We start from the raw sequence: 14,302 nt of genomic DNA, 5'->3' as shown, positions 1-14,302 counted from the left end.
CTATCTAATTTTGAATTAAATAAGCAAATCAGTTGGTTTCCGTGATTTATATTTAGACATTCATGTTTACTTCACATGACAACTTAACACTTCAGTCGTCGTGCTGTTGTATTTTGTACAACACTGCTGAAAAACATTGCTTTTGGTTCACAACAGCAGTGCGGTGGTTCTGACTGTGGCAATCCGCGCGACGACTGGAAGGTTAATGTTGATACACATGTTATTATGCCGTGAAGTCAATGATGAAATTCATATGGTTACCCCACTCAAGTCATGTGGTTTTCCTCATTGAACAAATCTGTTTTCGCTCCACACCATGTTTTCCACCCATTTTTGTCTGCTAAACAATGAAATTCACAAACCTATTGACTGAAAATGTCGAATCCAATGCTTAAAATGGCAGAAATCTACATTCTTTGGAACTGATCCATAACAATCATTTCCTGGCCCATATTATGAATCACTAGTTAGAAGTGCTAATATTCGGTATTTAGAATCAACAATCAAGAAAAATGTTTTCCAAAGATGAATTCATTCTAAATCGAAGCGAACGAGCATGTTTTATGCTATAACATTCGATTATTACCACCTGTGGGAGCTTATGAATGCTGACGGCACTTCTTACAGAAAACGACCATATAATGATAGCTGTGTGGTACCAACTAAACATTTAGCGGTTGAATGTTGTGCTTAGCATTACAAATGCTAGAAAACAAATAGTATGACATGGGAAAATTATGTTTCACGTTAAGGTGAAGATGAATCGAAGCCAAACCTCAAATTTTCAAGAGTACAAATTTGGAGAACCGAACACCCGTTTGAGCTGAAAACATAATCTATTGGTCAACACCAGCGAGTGACAAATCGATTAAGTTTTCTGCTCAAACGGATGTTTGGTTCTTCAGATCCATGCTCTTGAAAATTTGAGGTTTGGCTTCGATTTATCTTCACCTTAACGTTTACGTTTTGCGCGAGTAATCCGATGCACAGTGGGACGGATTGGGGTTTTAGGAGGAAAGATGGAACTCACGCCTTCAATTGTAATTTTACGTAAAAATGATGTTCTACAAAATTGTTCCTATTATAAAAACAATTTTTTTGGTCGGAGCCAAAATTAGGGTGGCCTTTTGTAAAAAAAGATAATCATAAAAACTTTTTTTATTTTATAGAATATTGGTACAGTTTGTTCTACAAAGTTAAAGATCAGAAAATTTTAAACTGATTTGACCAAAAAAGTTTTTTTCTAGCTCAAAAATTGACCGTTTTAGAGCATTTTTCGCTATTGATGTAGGGTGGCCCTTTAAAAATAGGTTTTTGTGTTTTATTTTTATTTTTTCAAGTTTTGTCCGAAAGTTGCCTTCCCATCATTTTAGAGCTAATTGGAACGCAAACATACAAGATAAAGCTAATTGAAACGAATAGATACAAGAATCTTTTATTTTAATTTACTTTCATAGACATAATTTATTATCGTTACTAATACATACGATATACGAAAGCATAATGACAAATAGGGTAAATGATGGCTTCGGCACCCTGAGGGTATTTTCGGCAACACTAACTTATCGTCCTTGTTTAAATTTATCTATGGAACAAGAGTTAACTTCAATGTACTCAACATATTCCTTGAACTATAATCTTCCATGTAAATCACATCTTTCACAAAAATATTATATAACATGGGTTTTATCATTAAATCAAATAAATGCTTACGAAATTATCGTCATTCGTAGGCTGCCGAATAAAACAACACAAGAACAGCTTACAAAAACTCACCACTTTAAAAGGTCCAATTCTCAGCTCCAATGCCAATTTTTTCACACAAGCTACGCACCGATCACTTATGCACTATTGAACTTTTGATTTGTATATAAAGCACTCGAAAATACTTAATTTTTATGCTTTAAATCACAAATTGAAATTAATGCACTTTGATTTCCTCGGCAATCAATTTTTATTGCTGGACTAGGTTGCCATAAAACCATATTCAATTGCGGTGTATTTATTATTCACGAATTAAATTCACCGAAAAAATAGAACACAACTAATGAATTTATTGGAATAAGCCAACAAAGCATGCATTAGTAACAATTGAGCCTTTTAATACTTTCTTATTAGTAGATTGTAGGGCATAATCTTCAATATACTGAGAAACATATAAAAGATACGTCTTTTAATAGTTGAATTATTTTGGCAACACTCCTGTTGTTCTACAGGCAATCAGAGGATGATGTTTTTGTGTCAAGTCATAAGTGAATTGATTTGCAAAGGGCCTATTCTGATTTTCTCATACACTGAGAATAATAGGAACGCAAATCAATTTTACTGGCAAAGTTGATCTGAATGGATCGATCAATATTCATAAACCAGAAAAAAATCATGGAACATTGAAAACAAATGTGCAAGTACCGTAGTTGGGGGTGAGATTTGGCCAAAAATGCGTAAGTCCTCATTTATTTTTGAACAAATTTCGCAATTTGACTTGATGCGTTCGGCTAAAAATAAATGTATTCTCATTGCAAAAATATATTTCACGGGCAGGCATCAAAATTATCAGATAGACGATGATACTGTCATCTATCTGATAGACAACTGATACTACCAGTTCAGCCAGATGATACTATCACTTCTTGTCCATCCTGATAGTATCAATGAGAGAATGGTTCCTATTAGAGAAAGAGGATAGAGTGATAGTATCCCTATCCCAAAAAAATCTTATGATGATACTATCAGTACAACATCTCTCAAATAACAATGATAGAGGTTCTATCTTTATCAATTGATAAAAATAGAATAAAAATTGTTGGACGATGGGTATAGAAAATTAACTAAATTCCATATTTAGCAATCCAATGTGGCGGCTTCAGGAGTGTAAGAATTGTTTGCAACCCATGCAATATGGGTATTTTCGGAACGGGCACGATGAGGATATGACGAAAATCGATATCCGTCGCCATTTTGAAATCCAAGATGGCGGCCTCCGGATTAGTAAAATCATTGAAAACCCATGCAATATGGGCATTTTCGGAACGGGCGCGACGAGGGGATGACGAAAATCGATGCTCGACGCCATTTTGAAATCCAAGATGGCGGCATCTGGTCAAGGAAAATTGTTGAAAGCCCATGCAATATGGGTTTTTTTTTGGGACGGGTGCGACGAGGGGATGATGAAAATTGATGTTTGACACCATTTTGAAATCCAAGAGAACGGCTTCCGGATTTGTAAAATCATACCTCGATATAACGTAACCTCTTTATAACGTAACTCAATATAACATGAGCAAAAACATGATTTATGAATGATTCATGATTTCCGTCATCCCCTCATCGTGCCCATTCCAAAAATACCCATATTGAATGGGTTTCAATGATTTTACTAAACCAGAGGCCGCCATCTTGGATTTCAAAATGGCGTCCGATATCAATTTTCGTCATCCCCTCGTCGCGCCCGTTCCGAAAATACCCATATTGTATGGGTTTCAACAATTTTCCATGACCAGATGCCGCCATCTTGGATTTCAAAATGGCATCGGATATCGATGTTCATCATCCCCTTGTCGTGCCCGTTCCAAAAATACCCATATTGCATGGGTTTTCAACAATTTTCCTTGACCAGATGCCGCCATCTTGGATTTCAAAATGGCGTCGAGCATCGATTTTCGTCATCCCCTCATCATGCCCGTTCCGAAAATACCCATATTGCATGGATTTTCAAGGAGGCCGCCATCTTGGATTTCAAAATGACGTCGGACATCGATTGCCGTCATTCCCTCGTCGTGCCCGTTCCGAAAATTTCCTTGAGAACATACCTTGATTTATTTTTATTGGCCTTTTCCCATTATGCGCAAGATTTTGGTTTCAGTATTTGTATCAATGATAGGATAGATAGGGATAGCTATAGAATTTTGCAAATAGTATATTTTTACCCAAAGATAGATGATAAAGATATGCTTGATCCAACAGTGATAAAAAATGCTGATAGTATCTCCACAGACAAACAGACGTAACACTTAGAACAAATTTCTTCAAAATCCATCGCCCGGTTTACACCATCATCATCTGGTGAGCATGTTGTACAAAAAGGTGTTTCGTGCAACAAGACCGGCAGATGGCGGTAGTGTGAAACGTCAGCTACGAAGAAAAACGATACGTGCGCCTCTGGTTGTGAGATTTGTAACATAACGAATTTAAAATGATCGTTAAATGAGTGGTCGATGGAAATTTCGTCAGTGTTACGTCTGTTTGTCTGTGGTATCTCCATCCGTCTATCAATTGATAGAGATAATATAGTCTATCTTCTATTCATCATTTTAAAGAAGTGATAGTATCCCTATCACTACCCATAGTGATAGTATCATTTGATAGTATCATAAGATAGACGTGATAACGGTAAATGAGAGGGATAAATTTGAAGCCTGTTACCTGGAATCGAACCAAGAACCCTGTGATCGATAGGCTCGTGCGCACTCCCCTCGTATATCGGGTCTATGGACAAAAGGTTGAAGGACAAAAGGTCGAAAGGACAAAAGGACGAAAATGACTTGCTTGGTGGGAAATTTTTCCTTCTTTGAAAAAAGATTTTCGAGCTTTTGTCTCTCCTTTTTTGTTCTTCGACCTTTTGTCCTTTCGACCTTTTGTCCTTTCAACTTTTTGTCTTTCGACCTTCTGTCCTTTCGACTTTTTGTCATAAATTCCGTCTATCGACGCCTTGATGTGGGGTGATGCTAAAACGATAAATAAAGCTTTCGTATTGCAATCGTTCCATCTTTCTTAAGGCAAAATGTATGAATTTCTATAGTCCAGATCGCCGCATGTATAATTGATATGCAATAAGAACAAAATTAGGGGCCCAGATAGCCGTAGCGGTAAACGCGCAGTTATTCAGCAAGACCAAGCTGAGGGTCGTGGGTTCGATTCCCACCGGTCGAGGATCTTTTCGGGTTGGAAATTTTCTCGACTTCCCAGGGCATAGAGTATCTTCGTACCTGCCACACGATATACACATGCAAAAATGGTCAATTGGCATAGAAAGCTCTCAGTTAATAACTGTGGAAGTGCTCATAAGAACACTAAGCTGAGAAGCAGGCTCTGTCCCAGTTGGGACGTAACGCCAGAAAGAAGAAGAAGAAGAACAAATCAAGAGAACCGTGCTCGACCATTCCCCCCTCCGCAACGGTCCTTGTATGAAAAAGTAAATTTTGTGTTTGAGCCGCAACGTTTGAGCCTACTCCCCCTCCCCCTAGAGCGTTACGTAATTTGTGGACGGCGCCTTAGTCTGCACAAATTTAGTGACGTTGTGTATTCAATATGAATCTCAGCTATTCTATTTATAACTGCAATGTTGTTCTCAGTGTAGTCCGTATTTTTCTGCATTGGCCCATTCAACGAGTAGAACATAATGAGTGACGTTCAATTTCAGGCATTGTCAACAAATACGAAAAGTTACCAATACATAACCTAGTTTTTGCACTTTTTTGGATTGCCGAAGAGAACAATTTTGTTGCCGACAATAGTAATTGCATTGCCGATAAAAGAACAAGTGCCTCGTGACTTTGGTGAGGAAAAACAGACGATTTAGAGAACAAAATAGTGTTTTGTGCATAATAACTAATAAATTAAGTGTGCTCAAGTGTAGTTTAAGTGTCTCCTGTGAATTGTTGTGCTTTGTTGTTGCGTAAAATTGCCTTTCTAAAAGTTCAACTGCTTAGGCTGCCGACAATACGTAAGTTCCCCTATGACAAAGAAAGCTCTCAGTTAATAACTGTGGAAGTGCTCTTGAAAACAGTAACCTGAGAATCATAATCTGTTCCAGTTGGAGTGTAATGCCAAGAAAAAGAATATTATAACATTTTTTATGATGAAGAGTTATAGACTTTTTTATAACAAAAAATAACATTTTATGGGTTTATAGAGTAAAGGGAAATAAAATAAAATTTCGTTGATATTATTATAGCGTTTTTCAGCTTTAAATATGAATAAAAATTGTATTATTCTTCGGCTGACTGGATCATAAGTACATAACTGTTAAAAACAATTTTTGAGTATCTTCCAAAACAGCTCTACGTATCAAATAATGCATATGGTTATTTTTCTTAATCTGGACTGTAAAGTCAGCATCGTAATCATAAATCATACTCTAATAATCAACCGTTTCAGGTACGCTTTATCTCCTACGATGCACAAATTACTTGTAAACGAATTTTCGGTAATTAAAAATCAGAATGTTTCCCGATGAGGCTGGTGAATCCCATAACAAAAGTGTTTAGATGATGTTTAGAAGACTATTTTCCATATTTTTATTGCTGACCTCCTTTAAATAAATTCACAAGTACTTTTATATGAATATGAAATAAAATACTTTGTTATTCATATTTAAAGCCAAAAGGAAATTATTATCATGCAAAAAAAACTTTTTGTTTGCCTCAAATACATCTACAAGTGAAAAAATATTTGTTTTTCATGAAACATGTTTATAACTCTTCATCGGAAATATTGTGCAGGCCCCAAAATATGCGTTTCAATCAGCTCTACAGGTGATGGGAAGGCAACTTTGCTGAAAAACTCTAAATAAAAAAATAAAACACTAAAACCTGATTTTGAAGGGCCACCCTACATCAATAGCGAAAAATGTTCTAAAACGGTCAGTTTTTGAGCTAGAAAAAACTTTTTTGGTCAAATTAGCTTAAAATTTTCTGATCTTCAACTTTGTAGAACAAACTGTACCAATATTCCTTAAAACAAAAAAGTCTTTATGGTTATCTTTTTTTACAAAGGGCCACCCTTATTTTCGTTCCGACCAAAAAAATTGTTTTTATAATAGGAACAACTTTGTAGAACATCTTTTTTACGTAAAATCACAATTGAAGGCGTGAGTTCCATCTTTCCTCCTAAAACCCCAATCCGTCCCACTGTGCGATGTTGAACGCCGAAGTGATCCGTAACTGTGTGGGCATGCATGGTACTATTCAAGACCGACGAAACGATACTTTGGTGTATTGTAACTTCTGAACGAATATAATTTCTGAATGAATTTGGTCTTTTATAAACATTCAGTAGAAATATTTATGCAAACATAAAGATAATAGTATGGTCATGCCGACAGTTGAAGAGCACGACCATTTCAAGACCATCGTCGCCGATACCTGCACCCAAAGCTTTCCAGCTCATCGTCCTAATTAACACGTTGCACTTTGTTTTTCCCAGCTCTGCACCGTGCATTAATTAGCGCTGTGCAAATAATTTGCCACGTTACGGAATAAACAAGTATCGATCATTCGATCGGGCCGCAACTAAGCGCTTCTTCTGTAAAAGCTAAGCGCTGTCTATTTGTGATTAGTAGGTGTTCGTTCTCTGGAAAAACTCCCAAGGCCCGCGCTTGCAAGGTTTTAAACGTGGCAACTGTGGTTGTGTAAAAGCAGCGGATGCCCTTTTCAGGGATATTTGCATTCGCCTAATAGATCAAATGTTCATGATGATGCAGTCTCTCGTCCAAAGACTCGGAACGCATTCTTCTCTGTATTTACATAGATAGAGGCAGCAAGTAGCCGCAGTCTCTTACCCATTCACCGTTGACGTACTTCCAGCGATGCGAATCAACCTGAGAAAATTCCAGCAGCACGGTGTACATGGCGGTGGGATCCAAACCGGTGGCGGTCACCTTTACCACGGGAAACATTCGTCTGTGGAAGATGATGAAAATGCAAAAAAGGAAGAAACTATTAGTTATGGCCCTTAACCCTTTGTCTATGTTCTGAGATCAATATGACCCCAGGGCACATTTATGGAATGTAACTTTTTTGTTAGTGAACCGATTTATCAAATTTTCTTCACACATTAGCACGTTTCCATGAGTTTTTTTTTTTTGCATGTATTTTTATTATAGTACTAAAGTCGGTTTTCATCTATTTTCAAATGTGTTTTAATGCAACTGAATTATTAAGACAATTTAAATCTACAATAAATTTCAATTTTGAAGATATCGCGACTTTAATTTGAGGTCAATATGAGGAATAGACAACGCAACTATTAAATTGACACATACAAAAGGTGAGGTAATGAGTTGCCATTCGATTGCAAGCTTGTACTTGAATAATCGCTCTGACTAAATTCTATTGAAATTTGAAACCCACAGGAACAAATATCAAATGAATAACAAGAATATTACCGACTAGTCCCATTTAGCAAAACAAAAGTTCGTGAACCCCACCTTATCAGCTACGCAATCAGCGAAACCTACCGTCCATTTTTGGTGACAATCATCTCGTTGGTAAGATTTTGGAATCGCAACCACAGATCACGATCGTCTAGCGTGACCGATAGGTTTTGCTCCCTGCTACCCGCTCCACCGTTTCGTCCTCCATGGCCACCATGCACGCTGTTTCCGCCGCTTCCGCCACCTCCACCTCCAGAGCTGCCAACCTGTGACTGTGACATATTGCCGTTCGATGTCGCACCCACTGGGGAACCGCCGTTACTCGATGCCGTCATCAGGGGATCAATGGCGGATAAAATGTGGGACGTTGCCATCTCATCCACCGAGCGCATTCTGGAGGGAACGGAACAGAAAAGACAAATTGATAAATAAATATTAGATTTCGTAATGGGACTTTATTTTAGAATTTGGTAGAGCTAATTGGTAAACTCAATAAACGATTAACGCTGTGAAAAATATTTTCAACGAACCAGTTAATCCACAACATTAGTAATTTCGACTCCTTTATGGCTTGCATGTAATCTTCAAATATTTTGGATGGATCGTTGCATTTCACTTAAAGCCTGGTTTGCTATTGAAAACTAATTTCTAGGCCTATGGGGCTCAAGTCAACCCCCATCCTTGTTTGGTTAGACTTTTTGTACGATACTGAAAATAAATTTTATGACGTCCAGTGGCACAGTCGGAAAACATTCATCACGAAAAGTTTTCCACAGTCTGCAGCGGGAATCGAACCCACACTCCTAAGCATGATGCGGCTAAATGCCTGGTGACACTAACCGTACGGCTACGAAGCCCACAACTTACCGGTCTGAAACGAGAACCTCTTTGACACGAGGCAACTTAATTTCTGGCGACACTAACCACAGGGGGAATGAAGCCCACATGCCCAGATTTTATGATTTAATTTGGTATTTTTTTACAATTTTACATGCACCTCAACTTTAGAGCAATAATAACTCCAGTTTCAATCTTATGGTTTATCTTAAATTCCGTAAAAATAATTGAAAAAATATATCGCTCTAGACCCCCCGACCGATTATTTTCGTTTTGGTTGCAAATAAAAGGGGACAATCATGGCTTTCTTGTGTCAAAATTTCAGACACCGTGCTCACTTTATTTCATTCCTCCTTAAAATTAATACACAACAAGGTCAGTTGAAGATCATACAAATTCAAAACAGTGTCTCCTGTCACGAGAATTTTCGTGATAGTGAATTTTCAATATGTTTAGTATTTAGATTTTTATTCTGCTGTTGATTGTGCTATTTGAAAGTGACTTGGATTTTATAGTTTTGATAAAAAAAAAGCGTTTGTAATATATATATATAGATAGAATATAGAAAGTGGTCTTTTTTGTGTATAAAATTGATTACTACCTGATCTCGTACATTTGGTTACGGTTCTATCTACTGGTATACCCAATATTCGGCCACCATAGGATTCGGTCAAATATCTAACGGTTTTTGAAGGAAATCTGTTGCCAATTTTTAATATAGAAGTGCCAGTTTGAAGTGAATCAATGTTTTTATTTTCATTTATTTAGAAAACGCCCACACATTAATGCTTCTAGTGGACATTTTGCCCTTTGAAGGAAGCACCACACTAGAAAACGGACTAGTATAAAACGTCCAGTGGCACAGTCGGAAACCATTCCTCACAAAAAGCTTACCGGTCTGAGGCAAGTATCGAACCCACCCTCTTTGACACGAGGTAACTTAATTCCTGGTGACACTAACCACACGGGCATGAAGCCCACGTAGCCAGATTTTATGATTTGATTGGGTATTTTTTTACAATTTTTCTGCACCTCAACTTTAGAGCGACAATAACTCCAGTTTCAATCTTACGGTTTATCCCAAATTCCGTAAAAATAATTGAAAACGAAATATCGCTCTAGACCCTCCGACCGATTATTTTCGTTTTGGTTGCAAATGAAAGGGGACAATCATGGCTTTCTTGTGTCAAAATTTCAGACATGCCGATTTTTTTTGTTTTGAAATTGCTCTACGAAACACACCGTGCTCTCTTCATTTCATTCCTCCTTAAAATTAATACACAACAAGGTCAGTTGAAGATCATACAAATTCAAAACAGTGTCTCCTGTCACGAGAATTTTCTTGATAGTGAATTTTCAATATGTTTAGTACTTAGGCTATTATTCTGCTGTTGATTGTGCTATTTTAAAGTGACTTGGATTTTATAGTTCTGATAAAAAAAAAAAAGCGTTTGTAACCATATAGCAAGTGGTCTTTTTTGTGTCTAAAATTGATTACTGGTCTGGAACAGAGTGAAAAGTCTTTGCAGTAGGGCTGCAGGTGAAAAAGTATCAACGAGGTCAATCTGAAGTAACTGATAAAAGATGAAGAAGAGAAAAAGTCGATTTAAGTTTCTTCTGTCTTTTGCTGAGCTACAACGGATAAACTTCTTATCAATTCATGCACAGACGGTGAGAGCATTCCTTTTATCATTCCTTTACATGGCAATTGAAGGTGTAGTGCATCCAATACCAGTCCTATTTATTTTTTCACCATTTTTTACATCTTCACCATTTATGGAAGCAGTTCCGGTTCCGAGCGCTTCCTTAAGTAAATGCATGGTCTAATAAGATATCAAAACAGTTGTATGGACGTGGCCAAGTGTACAAAGATAAGAGAATCTATTTTATTGTAGATTCTGGCGAAATCCACAATAAGAGTAGATATGGTTATTTCTGTACTTCATCCCACTATTATGTACGGGGTTTACACGCTAAACTAGTCAATCAGCAGAATGAGTTTACACGTGGGAAGACTATTAAAGTACCAGAGTACTGTAAATGAGACTTTTTTCGGAGCTTGCACAAGATACGTCTTTATCGTTCGGCGTCTACAATCCAAGAGCACCAGCATCTTATTCGACTGTATGAAGTTCCTGTACACATTAATTATTTTTACTATATAGCAAATACACTCTAGGAATGATCCAAATATTTTAGAGGGAAAACCATCCACAATTTGTGCAAGGGTTTATGGTATGCTGTGCCCAAGCAATAATGCGTAGTTTGGTCCCTGTATCCTCTTTCATTAATATGAAACTATTGTATACCGGATGCGGGACATTTATTTTATTTTGTTTCAGAGTACGAGCAATGGCGTTTAGGCCTAGATTAATCAGCCAGGACAAAAAGTGAAATTACCCTTACCCCACAGTACCTGGTAAGTGGGTACAGAAAAATTAACAATTTACTTCATCTTTATGTTCAGCTTACTTGAATAATGTAATAAATAAAATAATGTAATGTTTTTTTCTGTAGATAACAAATGAGGGACTAATATAGTGAAACCTCCATGAGTCGATATTGAAGGGACCATCGACTCATGGAAATATTGAGTCATGGAACAGCAATCCTTTGGGAAGCTGCTTCTAGGAACCATCATAGTAACCATGAAATTTCTCTGATCGTTGTGTATTGAGTATGAGGGACTTGAAAACTTGAGCGAAATGATCCACTTGCCCTACCATGGATCACTAATAGAAAAATTCTATACGCACAACAACTTACTTTACTTTTGATAACGCAACGTCTTTCAAGACATGACCTGCGCCACAACGTTATAGGTACCAGGTTATGCATATTAAATCGGTCCATGGCTGCTAGCCTCCAGTTTCTCGATTACACCACACTTTCAAGATCCTGCTTTACCTAGCTCGTTGCGCTCCTCTTCGTCTTGTATCGGCCGGATTTAAGGTGATCACCTTTTTCGCGAGATTGTTGTCCGGAATTCTCACAACGTGCCACGCCCCCAGCTTTGGCGACTTTCTGGATACTGGGTTCGCTATAGTGTTGCGCAAGCTCGTGGTGCATCCTTCTCCTCCATACGCTGTTCTCACATACTTCGCCAAAGATCGTCCTAAGCACACGTCGTTCAAAAACTCACAGCGCTTGCAGGTCCTCTTCGAGCATTGTCCACGTCTCATACCCGTAGAGGACTACCGGTCTTATCAGCGTCTTGTACATGGTACACTTAGTACGGAGGTGAAGTTTACCAGACCGATGGGTCTTGTGGGTTCCCTAGTAAGCACGACTTCCGGCAATGATACGCGGAAGATGATCTGGGAAAACACTTTATAGGTTGCGTTAAGAAGGGTGATTGCTCGATAGTTCTCACATTCTAACTTGTCAGCCTTTTTGTATATTGGGTATATTACTCCCTCCTTCCACTCGCCTGATTCTATGATGAAATCATAAAACTCTTATCTTCTGTTTCCTATTAGGTTACGTTTTGTGTTCCTGTTAGTTTCAATTTCAATCTATTTTTGGTTCCTAACTAGTATTTTCTTGTTCTCTTTTTCAACCTGGAGGTCTTCAAAGTTCCTATGCTCAACGCACCTAACTACAACCAGCAATGCAGTATGATCCAGTCTAAAATTTTGTTGAGAAAACTTTTTTAAAGTTAGGGAAATCACGTTAGAAAATCGTTAATTTCTAATTCAAAACGATGGTCTCCACTTGTTTAACCAAATCGTTTTTAAATCTTTCTAATCTTTTTCTTTCTCGTGAAATCCACAAAAACCCATTCTCAATTAAACCCAAATTTCGCCCACATTTCCGGATTTATGGAAACACCTTGAATCTTTCAAATCATATAATACAATTCCAAAATGTATGTACTATTCCATTGATTCTAATTATTCGCATTGGCGTAGCTAGGATTTTTGTCTGGAGGGGGTCTAGGGGGGGCCTAGCATATTCCTGTTTTTATAGATGTATTAATGATTATCTCTATTAGGGTGATTTTCAGCCCACGGCTGGTTCATCTCAAATTTACAGATGCAATGTCGGCCGCAATAATCACGATTTTCACTAATTTCATTTTTTTAACAGATTTGTATTGATTTTAATAATATGTGATTTTGTCTCATTTCGCGGCACATCAGTTTCATTTGTAGTTTAAATGTACAAATTCATTCTTTTTGAAATCCTTCAAAAATTCTAGCGAAAAAATCACAAGGAATGTCCTTTGTGATTCTTCCACGATTTTTTCAAGAATTCAATCATGTTCTTTGAAGAGATTCCTCTAAGAACTCCTAAGGAAATTTCGTTATGAATTATTTTCATAATTTCTAGTGCTTTCATAAGAACTCTTTTACCAGTTTTCACGAAGTTCGTCCTGGGCTTGCCACAGAAAATCATACCCAGACTCTCTGATTTCACCAGAAGAATTCTCGAAGAATCTGTATCGAATTACTTAAACAATCTCTTGAAGAATTCGGCCAGAAAATGTATTAGAAATTCGTTTAATCATTTATTTTGGAAGGTCATCTACGTACTTATTATATATATAAACTGTTAGTTTAAAGTGTCCTCCAGTTGCTCATTAATAATTTGTTGAGGATTTTAATCAGAAAAAAACACCAAAAATGTCTTCAAGATCACCAAGCAAGGATTCATTTCACGAATTCCTCAGAACAGTTTGCTTTTGAAGCCCTACAGTGCTGTTTGAAAATAATCACAACAAAAATTATCCAGACTTCCTGCAAAAAAATCTTCTGGGTGTAACTCTAAATGTTCCTCGCAATATTCCACAAAAATGTTATGATCAATTAGAAAGAATTCAATAGGGTCCTAAAGCCCTGTCCCAATTTTAGTGCCAAACGCTTAAGTTTAGGTCAAAAACATATGTTTACTCAATTTTCTAATGTTTTCCGATGATTTCAGTCCAAAAAACATTTTTTAATTTTTTTTTAATTTTGTCACACCCCTTGGTTTAAACTCAAATTTTGGATGTATTTTGTTTTCCGTGTCCCTTCTGAAATGTCAGAAAGGAACAACCCCGGTGTTAAAAAGTTGAACCCCTGTGGTATTTTTGTCGACTAAGCGAACGTCAAACATGATCTCAAGTGTCAAGGTTCATTTATGGATCCAATTTTTAAATTAAAGTTTTATTATGATATATCCGTTATTTGAGCGGGAAAAAATGCTAAAGTAGTTACAGTAACATGCTCTTTCGTGTTATTAAATGAAAATAAGATTTCATTAAACATTTTAGGACCCTATTGGGAAATTGTTATTCTCATGATTTCTCAAAGAAGTTCTCCACCTATCTAT

General features: G+C 37.1%; 1 protein-coding gene across 1 annotated transcript in view; it reads right to left on the bottom strand.

Annotated features, from left to right (window-relative positions):
* LOC5580212 (T-related protein) overlaps positions 1–14,302 on the bottom strand; it is a 34,834-nt gene that overhangs the window by 5,141 nt on the left and 15,391 nt on the right. The window contains exons 2-3 of the mRNA XM_001662022.2: positions 8,237–8,545; positions 7,559–7,679 (exon numbers count right to left, since the gene is read on the bottom strand). Of these exons, the coding sequence (XP_001662072.2) occupies positions 7,559–7,679; positions 8,237–8,544 (429 nt within the window). The 5' untranslated portion in view covers position 8,545. The remainder of the gene's footprint in view (positions 1–7,558; positions 7,680–8,236; positions 8,546–14,302) is intronic.

The sequence above is a fragment of the Aedes aegypti genome, chromosome 3 (genome assembly GCF_002204515.2).
Source record: "Aedes aegypti strain LVP_AGWG chromosome 3, AaegL5.0 Primary Assembly, whole genome shotgun sequence".
Classification (NCBI taxonomy): Eukaryota; Metazoa; Arthropoda; class Insecta; order Diptera; family Culicidae; genus Aedes; species Aedes aegypti.
The sequence above is the reverse complement of the archived record's forward strand: the minus strand, read 5'-3'. Positions and strand labels throughout refer to the sequence as shown.